This window comes from Eurosta solidaginis, chromosome 3 (genome assembly GCF_040869045.1).
Source record: "Eurosta solidaginis isolate ZX-2024a chromosome 3, ASM4086904v1, whole genome shotgun sequence".
In the NCBI taxonomy this organism is placed as follows: domain Eukaryota; kingdom Metazoa; phylum Arthropoda; class Insecta; order Diptera; family Tephritidae; genus Eurosta; species Eurosta solidaginis.
In genome coordinates this window covers 531705-544396 of record NC_090321.1, presented here as the reverse complement: position 1 = coordinate 544396, position 12692 = coordinate 531705, and the positions used below count along the sequence as shown (strand labels likewise).

The 12692-nt window shown below is 34.8% G+C and overlaps 1 protein-coding gene across 2 annotated transcripts; it reads left to right on the top strand.

Annotated features, from left to right (window-relative positions):
• Window positions 1–1167: 1167 nt before the first annotated feature.
• Window positions 1168–10277, top strand: LOC137243048 (gamma-adducin-like). 2 transcript variants are annotated; one of them, XM_067770217.1, is made up of 3 exons: window positions 1168–5688; window positions 7256–7323; window positions 8757–10277. In XM_067770217.1, the coding sequence occupies exons 1-3, from the start codon at window positions 5601–5603 to the stop codon at window positions 8862–8864; spliced, it is 264 nt and encodes an 87-aa protein (XP_067626318.1). In that variant the 5' UTR covers window positions 1168–5600; the 3' UTR covers window positions 8865–10277. The 2 variants fall into 2 exon arrangements, with proteins under 2 accessions (XP_067626318.1, XP_067626317.1); XM_067770216.1 differs by having other exon boundaries at window positions 1174–5688; window positions 8751–10277.
• The last annotated feature ends 2415 nt before the right edge of the window (window positions 10278–12692 follow it).

Below are 12692 nucleotides of genomic sequence, written 5' to 3'. Positions count from 1 at the left end.
TCGAAAAGGCGTCCATATACCCGACAGATGATGTTCTGGATCACCCTGGTCCACATTTTGGTCGATATCTCGAAAACGCCTTCACATATACAACTAAGGGCCACGCCCTTTTAAAACCTTTCATTTGATACCCATATTGTACAAACGCATTCTAGAGTCGCCCCTGGTCCACGTATGGCGATATCCCGAAAAGGCGTCCACCCATAGAACTAAGGCCCACTCCCTTTTAAAACACTTATTAACACCTTTCGTTTGATACCCATATTGTACAAACGCATTCTAGAGTCAACCCTGGTCCACTTTTATAACGATATTCCGAAAAGGCGTCCACCTATAGAACTAAGGCCCACTTTTAAAATACTCATTAACACCTTTCATTTGATACCCATATAGTACAAACAAATTCTAGAGTCTCACCCCTGGTCCACCTTTATGGCGATACCTCGAAAAGGCCGCCCTCTTAAAATTCTCATTAACACCTTTCATTTGATACTCATATCGTACAAACAAATTCTAGAGTCACCCCTGGTCCATCTTTATGGCGATATCTCGAAAAGGCGTCCATCTATAGAACTAAGGCCCACGCCCTTTTAAAATACTCATTAATACCTTTCATTTGATACCCATATCGTACAAAATAAATTCTAGAGTCACCCCTGGTCCACCTTTATGACGATATCTCGAAAAGGCGTCCACCTATAGAACTTAGGCCCACTCCCTTTTAAAATTATCATTAACACATTTCATTTGATACCCATATCGTACAAACAAATTCTATAGTCAGGCCTGGTCCACCTTTATGGCGATATCCCTAAATGGCGTCCATCTATAGAACTATGGCCCACTTCCTCTTAAAATACTCTTTAATACCTTCCATTTGATACACATGTCATACAAACACATTCCAGGGTTACCCTAGGTTCTTTTTACAACATGGTGATTTTCCCTTACTTTGTCTCCACAGCTCTCAACTGAGTATGTAATGTTCGGTTACACCCGAACTTAGCCTTCCTTACTTGTTTTTCTCCTGTAATTTGTTAGTCGGATCGCGTTTTAAAACCCTGTAGGTAGAGATGTCGTTGACTAGGGTCTGTATTTTTGAGTCGTATTCTTTTTTGTCCATAACAACCGTAACATTGCCCTTGTCGGCATTAAGTATGAGTAACTGTTTGTTTTGTTTGAGGAACCCTTTTGTGTCTTCTAAGGTTTGGCATATAAATTTGTCACGAAATGAAGTCGTCTTTTTCTTTAAATGATCCTGTATTATATATATATTTACTTGAATGCTTATATCTTTTATATTAGTCCATCGATTTTGTTAAATGAAGGCTAATTTTTTTTGTAATAAAACAGCGCTTAGAGAGAGAAAAAATCCAGAGAATTTAAGTTCGATTCGAGTCAGAGTCTTCAGATATGTGGATAAGAGAGTGGAAAAAATATTCTTGAAACCATGCTCAACAGATTTGTTTATATGCCAAACTTTATCTCTAAAAATATGAGCCCTTAAAATTTAGGGGAGTTTGTATTAGACTTTTCAATTTCTGATACTCACACAGCTGTCTCAAAAGCCTCAGACAGTAAATCCTTGCTTCAACTTCTGATACAAATTTTGTGCTGCCGTATAAAAATGTCGCATTACAAACTTGACTGAGAATTTTGTTAGCGGAAACATATTGACTTAGGAAAGTTCCGAAAAGAAAGTTCACACTAAAATCTTCTTACAGTGGAAATAAGCGTATTAAAACTAGTTGATAATCAAAGGAATAAAGCAAAAAAATTAATATCTTATTTTTCGCATAGTTTTGTTTTTTTCAGGCTTTGATTCACTTTTGAGAAAAGAACTCATTGGTTTTCCTAAACTAACTTCTCCCGTATCGTGTTTACGATTACGTATCGAAAACCATTTTCACTCAATCAATAAAAATGAAACTGTCAAACTATTTATAAAAATTGTTATAAATTATGGATACAATGTGTACTCAATGCAGCTAGCGCAAATTTCTCACTAATCTGAAGAACCATTTTATTGAGGTTTAAAAAATAGTTTCGGTCGCGGATCGTAAAACACGATAATGACTCCTGTTTTTAATAAATTATAGTTTGCAATAAAAAGGGTCTCGGGTTATTTTAAACCCTCCTCGTTTTTTATTTCTTGGACATTGTGCTCTTATGTGAAAAGTATATGTTGTCGTAAAGCCTCTGGTACAAAAATTTTAACACTGAAGTTTTTTTTTCAAAATTTTGCTATTAAAATTGGTGACACTGGAAGGTATACAGTAAAAAACGTCGTTGCAAAACTACAGGTAGTTTTAAAATTTTTCCATCAATTTCAATGTAGTTTTAATTATTCGTTGTTGTTCAATCAATATCAACCGCTTCTCACCTTGATTTTGTTTTTTTGAAGGAAATAGAGAAAATAGATCTTATTTGCTTGTATCAAAACAATGCTTTTATGTGTTCGAATGTGTGTGTATTGATAAGCAAAAAAAAAAAAACAACAAATCAAGAAAATCAAAGCGACATTATTGGTGTGTGTATGTGGTTCTGTAGGATTTTAAAGTTTTGTAACTCTTCCTGCATCACTTTAATCAAATTTTTTTTTATGTTCAGTGAATATTGCATGCAAATCGGTGAAGCCGTTCGGCAGTTTTTCCCAGTGACCTTTTGGGTACTTCATTTTATAATATTAATAGATTTACCGCTTCCGCAGTTACTTTGTGCTGAAATCATAGCGGCGTTTTAATACAAAACCAATGAAAACTCTGGGAGAATAATCCAATAGTTAAACCAGAATAGACCACGCTCTCTAACTCCATATTGATCCGACACACAAACTTCAAGAAGTAATTAAAAGTGTGCACTTTCTTTTCGGAACGGTCCCTAGTTTTATCGTTACACAAAAGTTGTCTCATTGTATCAGACTCACACAACGTCAAGTATTTAAACGCTTCCATAGGCGGGTTCCGATAAAAATACTTTCTTAGCCGAAGCGTCACCTTTCATTCGCATAGCCAGCTTAACCGAAGCGTTTTAGTTCGCTGGACTACGTTGATATTTGCTTAAGGTTCGTACAGCTCATCATTAAATCTTCTTCGGTACTCGCCAACGCCTAGAGGTCCGTAAATCTTTTGAAGAACCTTTCTTTCCAACGCTCCCAGAGTCGCTTCATCTGATGTTGTCATTGTCCATGCAGCAGGACGGTACGATAAGTGACTTGCAGAGTATGATTTTCATTTGTCTAGAGAGGACTTTACGTTTCAATTGCCTACCTGATGTTGCTGTTTGTGTTAATGCTGGCTCCCAAATAAACGAAGTCTTTTACTATTTCGAAATTATGTCAACAGCAGCGTGGTTGCCAAGGCGCAAATACGCTGACTCTTTGCTTGATGGCGGCAGGTACTTCCATGATACAAAAAATGGAGGTAGTTCCATTTAGTGTGACGTTAGCCACTTGACTTTTGCGGGACAATGACAATTTCACCAAAAACAAGCTACCAGATTGAAAAATGTTACCAATTTTTCTAATTTTGATGGATTTCATATTAAGGAATACGACTAAATTACTTTCATAATTATTTTAAATAAAAAAGAAAAAACGAGCCCCATGCCTTGGAAATATTTTAATACGAAATATCAGCCTAGAAAAGAAGGTTTTTAATAAGTTTTTCCAGCTCCCGAAAATTGTTTTGGTGGAAGAAACATGAATCGAAGTAGGCAAAGCAAGCAATATAGCCTTTTTAAGTGTCCGTACGTTTGCTCAGAACATTTTGACAAAACATACACGTTTGTCAATTGCTTGCTCAAAGGAGGTCCTTATAAACCGACACCGCAATTTCTTGATAAATGGGCTACAAGTCCACATTTTTTATTTTTCTATTTATTGTATAATTCAAGCGTTGCGCTTTAGGAGGGAATTGTTAAACCACTTTTTAGGGAGAACATTACCCTGTAGCTCTGCAGGTTAGCCACTAGTTATGAGAATGTTTTTGCCCTTTGTACCAGGGGTCACCTTGTGGCAGCCCCGCCTATGCACATTTTGTGCCCTTTTGGCATTGACATAGATGTGCAGACTTTGGAGGTACACTTTTTCTCAACATGCCTTGAGAAATATCCACTGTAGGGGCATGATAACAGGGCTATGCTAGAACAACAAGATTTTTCGTATATTTTTTTTCTGTCTAGGGGTCAAGCTGCCATAAAGATATTCTCAATCGATATGAATGCACATAAATCTTGCTAAAGCATATTATTATTGTCTCAGATAACCATTGCGTTTTCATCCTAAAGGAAATTTCCAACCCGAAAAACCACAATTTAACGGTATGGAAATGCTTCTGGCAAAACAACGAACATTATGAAACTTCAAAAATCCCCAAATACGTCAAAAAGTGTTGAGTGGAACTACCTTCTTTTTTGTATCATGGGTACTTCGTTTAAGCAAATCAATACAAAATAAAATGTGTAAAAAAACCTGAAAATAAAAAAGTTGCTCACGATCCAACGTCAAATACACAAAATTTTGAACTCCATTAATATATATTTTTTTTTCGAACAAAATTAGTATTGCTGAAATTTACCCCTACTCTATGTTAACACAAAATCCCAATATTTTTTGATGTCCCGTACAAAGGCATGCTTATTTTAGATTTTTCACGCACATATGCAAATATTTCAAAAGCTGGTTTATATTTTTATTTAGACAACTGAAAAAAGCCGTTTAACTGAGTTTTTTGATGAGCACGATACAAGTAGGAATCGAGAACTTTTCCTCGATAAATTTTAGTTATCATTTATTTTCATCCCTTTAAGTTAGAGATGAGCAAAATAACGCTCTCTGGGAAAGGTTTTATCATAATACATATATAAATAGCTTCACACAGACTGGAGCTTAATGGGTTCTAAACAAAGGTATTGCATGTGCGCGGTCACATTATACTGAAAACTTCTCCATTTACTTTGGTCCAATTACCTTTGGTCTGACCAAAGCTTTGGAAAATCCCCATTTCTAAACCTTTCATTACTCCATATCAACATTTAACAACTTCGCAAGCACAAGCATAAAAAATGTACTTCCACAACAACCGTAGATAAGAAATACGGATTAGGGGGCTCAGAATATGCCCGCGGAAGGTATGTCCGTCGTAAGAGGTGACTAAAATGTTCAAATGATTAAAAGGGTTGTGTAGCGCAACCCTTTCAAGGGGATGCCAGCGCAATGTATAGCTTCTCCAATCCAGTTGTCAAACTCACCTACCCGTGCCGAATCCTGTTTCTTTAGCAGCGATCCCAAGTTCCTCCTGGACCATCAACATCGATAACAACCCCCTCAAAATCCTCGGTGGGTGTATATTGCTACAACAACATGGCAAATGCTGATGAATAAACGCAACTTGTATTTTGTATATGGAAGTACAATTTTTTAAAGGAAAAATAGATTTGACCAAAACTTGTTAATATTCACTCCTCGGTTTTTTCTGTGTGGGTAGCTTTTGACGAACGCCCAGCTATAGGTTAATTCATCGCTCGTATGCAGCTCATCATCATTGGACAAAGCAATATATTTTGGTTTTACATACAATCAATAAATTTAATAATTGAAAATGAAACTAGAAACTAAGAATTTAAGAATGCAAGACGAAAAGAAAAAAGAAAATAAATATAAGTGCCATACTAACCAAGATGGAGCAGGTAACAATAATTTTATGTTTGAAGTTTAAATAGTTTTATTTTTATATATCAATTCTTATTTGTGTTTTTAAAATGCATGCCTAACTGAACGTTTTTGCATGAGCGATATACTAAAAATTATATAAAAAATTTATTCTGTGTAAATATCTTTGTAAAAAGAATACTTTAAGTAAATAATTTGCATGGGCTTATCTGTAGTTGTAAACAAAGTTTTTTAGGCTGTGTTTATGAACGGCAAATATTGTTCCGGCAACGCCGTATTTATGCTGAGTTCACTGAATTTGCCTTGTATGCTCATTAAATTACATACGAATTTTTAAATAGTTGACAACGAGAGTACAAAAGCAGAACCCGCAAAAGTGGCTCCATTTAAATGCGTTCAGTGACTCAAAAAGAAAGTTGCCGCGTATAAACACAGACCTGCACTGAAACTCCATATAAAAACAACAATAAAATGAAATAGAACCACAGTAGTTAGGACTAATTGCTTTCAAACAATTACAGTTGCGCACATAAAAACAGGAATATAGTCGAAAACGAATTTGAAATGGGTTTAGGTACATAGTTTCCGTTACCCTATTCATGTAATTAACAAAAGTAAGTAAACCTGCGTTCACAAATGTATATGAATGTATTTGATTCAATAATAAAAAGCAAACTGCATGAGCGTCTTTTCAGACTTTGGGAATACTTAAATTCACCTCGTTTTTATACTGTGTAAGTGAAATATCTGACAAACGAGGTGAAATTCTACCACGCCTGAAACACTCGAGACTCGTTATGGAGTTCTGCCTAAATATTTTGCTCATAATGGATTAATACTTCCAAAGCTTTAATGAAACAAAATTTGAGATGATTGCCCATATTGGTGCTCGGTTCGAATTTGTTTAAAAAACTTGCCATTTTAACCTTAAATCATCCTCAGGGGGAGATAATTGAAAAATATTTGCATAGGCAATTTCCTCTTTTTTTTTCGAATAAGTTCAGCGTTCTCCAAATATATACTTAGAATATGCGCTTTAGAACTGGACATTTTATAAATTTTCATTATAAAGAACAAAGAAATACATACAAAATTAAAAAGAAATCGACTGCTGAGAAGAATTCACCCTATCTCGTCTAGCAGTTGGAAAACGCACTATCTCAGAGTATTTTTCATAAACGCGTTTCAAAACCGCTCCCTTTTGTGTCCGCAACTGTAAGTATGAACATTAAACACCTCCATTGACAATTTTCTAAAATTTAACTGCAATACTCTGCTTTCCATACCAATTTATCATTATCATCCATATTATCAAAATTTCACCGTTATTTACGTCATTACTAGTACCTTTTTTTTCATTTTTCAAAGATCTTAGTAATTTTGTTTTGCTTTTTTGTTTTTCCATGCATATACATACATACATACGTATATTAGATGTAGTTTCATTTGTTCATCAATCATCATTAGAGCTGCATTTATGTATTTACATATATACTTAATAGATTTAAAAAAACAGTTCAAAATCAACCCATTCACACCATAAACGAATTTTTTTAATATTTCATTTTATAATTATTTTTACAGGTGAGAATGTCCAAAATGGCGATCATTCTGAAGCTCATCTGAGCACATTTTCTCAAAGCAGTAAAGAGGTATGTAGAGTTAAATTTTATATATTTATATTAACGTACACGTTTAAAAATTTGAGCCTAAACTTTAAGCCATTCATAATTTTAAGCAATATTTTGAACTAAATAGGAAACATCTCAATTTACTACTATGTTCTTTAATTTAATTCGGTTTCAGTTTTAAAAATAATCCTTTTCATACCATTTTCTTATACATATGTGTTATGAAATGATTTTTTGTACAGGTGTGATAGCTGAGTGGGTAGAGCACACAACTGACATGTATCCGGACCACGTCAGTTCGAGCCCTTGCCAACATCAAATAGTTTTCTTTAACTGAAAGTCAGTTCTGCGCACCCATTTTCATGAATACTGGTATAATCTTAATTTTAAACCAAATTCGGTTTGGTCATAAATGTAGCACAAAAAATCTTCGGATCTAGGCTCAAAATTTTAACAGTGTACATATGTAATAAAGTTTTTAAAAGCAATAATCTCTTATGAAATGCTAATTTTTGCATCGCGTTTACAAAAGATTGTCGCTAGTCTGTAGTATACGATTATATGGTCTCTCTTGGATCTCTTCATTTCGAGGATCCGATGCCTTCTTATGTGTCTCGGTATACGTTGATTAACCTACAAACCCTGCACTCTAGAAGAACCCTGCACGGGCTTATGTTAGTGTTTGATCTCGTGGTAGGTTTGATAAACTGCCCTGACCTGCTCGGGAAAATCACGTTCAATGTGCCCAGTAGATTACTTCGTTTTTCCCTACCTTTTTATGTGGCCTCTTTCAGAATAAACTATGCCCTTTTCGATCCTATTCTTCGCTCTCTAGCAGAATTCAATAAACTTTCGAGATGGCTAAATATTGATTTCTCTCAGTCGAGGGATGTTTTCAAGTCCCAAATACTTTTGCATTTACATTTAGATATTTAGTTTAACTTTTTTCTATTATTATGCATATACTTTCTTTAGCTATTATCAATGCATATTATAATTTTTTACTTTTTTTATAATTTCTATATCTAGTCTGTAAGATGTAAATCATAGACTGAATAAACTGAATATGAATATGTATTCATTTATCATCAACCTTAAGTTTTAAAGTTGGTCCATTTTGAAAGCCGAGTTAGGACATATGCGTCTACTCAGATATTTGCTACTTTATCCCTATTAAACCACTTAACTACTTGTTCATATGAACTAAAGTAGCAATATCAGCCACTCTATATTTTCTGAACATTGCCAAAGGAAGTAATGAATAAAAGGAATTGGTTGGTATACGCCAAAGTGTCGGTTCAAAGCACTGTACATCTCTCAATGCGATAGATGGGCGCTAATTCGAAACTAGTGCCATTCGATGCACGGTTTCTATGCATGTCTTTTTAGATTTTGTGATTTACTAACACTAATACACACGATATTCTCACTGCAACTTTCTATTACGGTTCCAGGATGTGTCCACTGATGGTTCGCCCAAGAAAGACAAGAAGAAGAAAAAAGGACTTAGGACCCCATCCTTTTTGAAGAAAAAGAAGGAAAAGAAGAAGGTCGAAGCTTAAGTTTATTAATATAATAAAAGAAGGGCATAACGAAAAGGAGGCAGCTAAGATAAAAGTGCAAAGAAAACAAGATGAAGAATGATTGATGAAGTGGGACGAAAGTTGCCGAGTAGCAGTTTATGAAAAAACAATGATACTAAAATTAAATAAATATTAAATGACAACAATAAAACGCCAAGCAACAACAACCAGTAAGAACAATTGCATTTGAAAAAAAAAATAAAATATTTTAAAAACTAAAAAAACATGTCAGCACACAACAATTCAAACGAATAAGAAAAACCATAAGTCACGAAAATCCAGCGAACATTTAACTAACCAATAAAAGAAAACACATTTAAGCGCTATAAAGAAGCTGAAGGGAGAGCGAGCGAACAACAAATGAAGAAAAGCAAATACTGTTTTGCCAATCGAATCGAAAAGCTATTTTTTATAACATATTTTTTGTTCGATTTGTTTTAGTAGCAGGACAATGGAGATACAAGGCGAATCCATACCAGGTGGTGGCAAAGCGAATTCAACCGATTCGCCGTGCAGAAGAATGTCAAGTCAAAAGAAAATTTTCATAGATTTCGATTAACTGACACTATGTTGTACAAGGCTTTGTATGGAAAATTATCAAGAAGAAGCAATCAGCTGTTGGGATAACACCACCTCCACTGAATTCGCCTTGATGGAGATAGCAGCTCTTATATTTAATATAAATACAAATATATATATACATACTATAAATGAACGGCGGCAATACAAAATGATTTTTTTTAAGGTTGAATAAAAGAAAACCTTAAAAAAGTCGTAAAAAAAATAAAAAAAACAAAAGTTCAGTAAAAATAGGACTCCTCACGTAACTTTCATAAAAGGTTTCAATGAGTTGACCCATTTTTACTGTAATTAGCTCTTATAGCTTTGTATATACCTTTTTCTTTTATTCGTTCTTAAAATAAATTAATTTTTTATTGCCGGCCGTTCATATCTATTTTCATGTATATATACATCCATATATTTATAATTTATAATTAAGAATAAATAAAAAATTTAAAATACTATACATAAAATAGTAATTCTCTGATGATTAAGCACGTTATTATTGATATATGACTATATTAAAAAAAAGTACATACAAAAACAAATATACACATACAATAGATACTTGATGATGATTGTTTTATTATAATGCAAACAAAACAAAATTACAAAATACGCGTTACAAGCAGAAAAGTTATATTTAAAAAAATACTAAGGCCCACTTGCTGAACGGCAAGTTTCTTTTTAACTTAGAGATAACCATTTTTGACAAATTTTTTAAATCAACTCGGCTAAAAAAATAACTTGCCGTTCTGCAAGTGGGCCTAAGACACAGAACACATTTTTTATAATAAATATACGATTATATGTAAAACCAAAAAACAAAAATAGCAGATTTCTATTTTTTTTTATGAAAGCGGTGACGTGCATTAGTTTAAATGGGCCAATCATTGACATTAATAATGAAATACTTTTTCCCAAACATTAATTCTCATTATAAAAGTGAACTAACGTCATAAATGCATTTAGATGTCACAACCAAACTTTAAAATAAAGAGTCATACAAATATTATTCCAAATATTGTTGATGTGGTTTTCTTAACAGTGCTTCGGCCCATTCAATGGATGCGATCACTCACAAATTGTCATTGTTGGACGAAAGTCCAAGGAAACTGGCAGTTCCAATAGCATTACTATGTAGCTGATGTTCAGGGGTCATAAGGAGACATCCCGTGACAGTTCTAATACGCAACATTTTGACAGGCCTACAACCATTTTTTAAGACCAGGCGACCAAACGGTGACGCGTAGCACATGAGCGGCCTGCCAATTGCTTTTTAGCAACATTTCTTTATATTTTCCCCGGCAAACGTCTTGACGATTTTGTTGCGGCTTCGTATTTTAGATACAATTTCGGTGGCATGTGCCTTGAAGGTGAAAGTATTATCGAACGTTACTTCTTAGGGGTGACTGACAGTCGGTCAGTCGGAAGCGTAACACCATCGACGTGAACGTCCAATATTTGCGTCATCTGTTCCTTCCAAGTAGTAAACAGGGTGGCCGTGATTTTGTCGATGATAATGCCAGAAACAGGAAAGACCGTGGATAAGGCTATTTATTTTAGAAACTAATTAATCTACTGGAGGGCCAGGTCCCGTTGCCATTATTATGCCGTTGTCGGCATAGGAAATGATTGTAACTCCTGGTGGGATTCGACAGTTGACTGTGCTTGCACGACGTCTGGCCTTGTCCACTGAAGGGTGCATTACAAATTGTCGGCAAAAGGCACTCGCGCATTTCTTCGAATCCGATAAAGTTGTATCGCCGATAGCGATGTGTATCAAATGCGCCGGTCGAATGGTTGCCATTTCTAAACACGGAGCATCTATGGTAATAATCTAGTTGAGGGGTCGACTGCTAATACGCTACCAAAAATATCGAGAGAGGTGTCAAACGACGCGTCTTGACAACAGTATTAATAATGTATATTGGAACGATTTTCCTTCATCCCTTGTCAAATTTGGTATTGAGACAAACCGGTTTCGGCGTTGTGCCTTCATCAGTGTCGATTTTCGTTCTGATCTGTTGTTGTCGTTTGTCCTGTATTTATAGTTCGTAGGTATATGAGCAGGTATTGTCAAATTGATGCTTGTGTATATTTAGTTATGTGTATGTTCTGTGTGTTCATTCAGAACCGAGGGTGGTTTACTAATCGATTTGTGTGGCTGACTGGGGTAGGTAGAAATCTGTGATTTTAGTCGTTTGACCTTCTTTGGCAGTTTTTTGTTTTGGTGTGTTAATTGTTTTGTGTTTATTTGTTGTTGTGTGTTTGTTGTACCTGTGTGATTAAGTTGTTTCCTGTAAACAAGTTTTAAAGGCTCGAATATTGTGTCAGATATTGTGTTTATCTGTTCGTTTATTATTCTACCGTCGAATGTTTTCTGTTTGTAGATTTCCATGTTTTCGAGTACGTTGAGACGTCGGCCCTTTTCTTGTATGTGAAGAACCCTAACTGTTTTATTTATATGTTTATGTGTTTGTCTGTTGTACCTGTGTGATTAAGTTGTTTCCTGTAAACAAGTTTTAAAGGCTCGAATATTGTGTCAGAAATTGTGTTTATCTGTTCGTTTATTATTCTACCGTCGAATGTTTTCTGTTTGTAGATTTCCATGTTTTCGAGTACGTTGAGACGTCGGCCCTTTTCTTGTATGTGAAGAACCCTAACTGTTTTATTGATGTTTGCTGGGGAACATTCATTCTCGACCAGGCATGCTTAACCAACGAACCGATATCATTTCGTTACGATAATTAACGTTAATAAACGAAACAAAGTCATTTCGTTTCGTTTATTAACGTTAAGAACGTTAAATTAACGAAATGATTTCGTTTCGTTTTCTGCCATATCAAAACGAAATCAAATCGTTTATGTTGATTATTAATTTTAAACTATGCTGGCAAAGCTGATTGATGGCGGAGTCATTAAAGGTGAAAGCGTTAGCCAAGCTGATTGCAACTTTTCTCATGAATTTTGACAGTACGAACATTTCTCAGAGGATTTTTGACATTACCACCAACGAATTACACAAACAAATTACATGGAGTTTGTGTGTGTATGTCCGCTCGCTGTTACCACCTTACGGCTTCACCATGGCTATAGCATTGCCAGCACAATTCAAACATAAAGTATCACGTTTTTGTTAACGTTTTTAACGTTAACGAAAGCTTTTCGTTTCGGTTAAAAACGAGATACAATTTATCTTGATAATTTCTTTATCGATAATATTTCGAAGTGTTTCAACGGAAA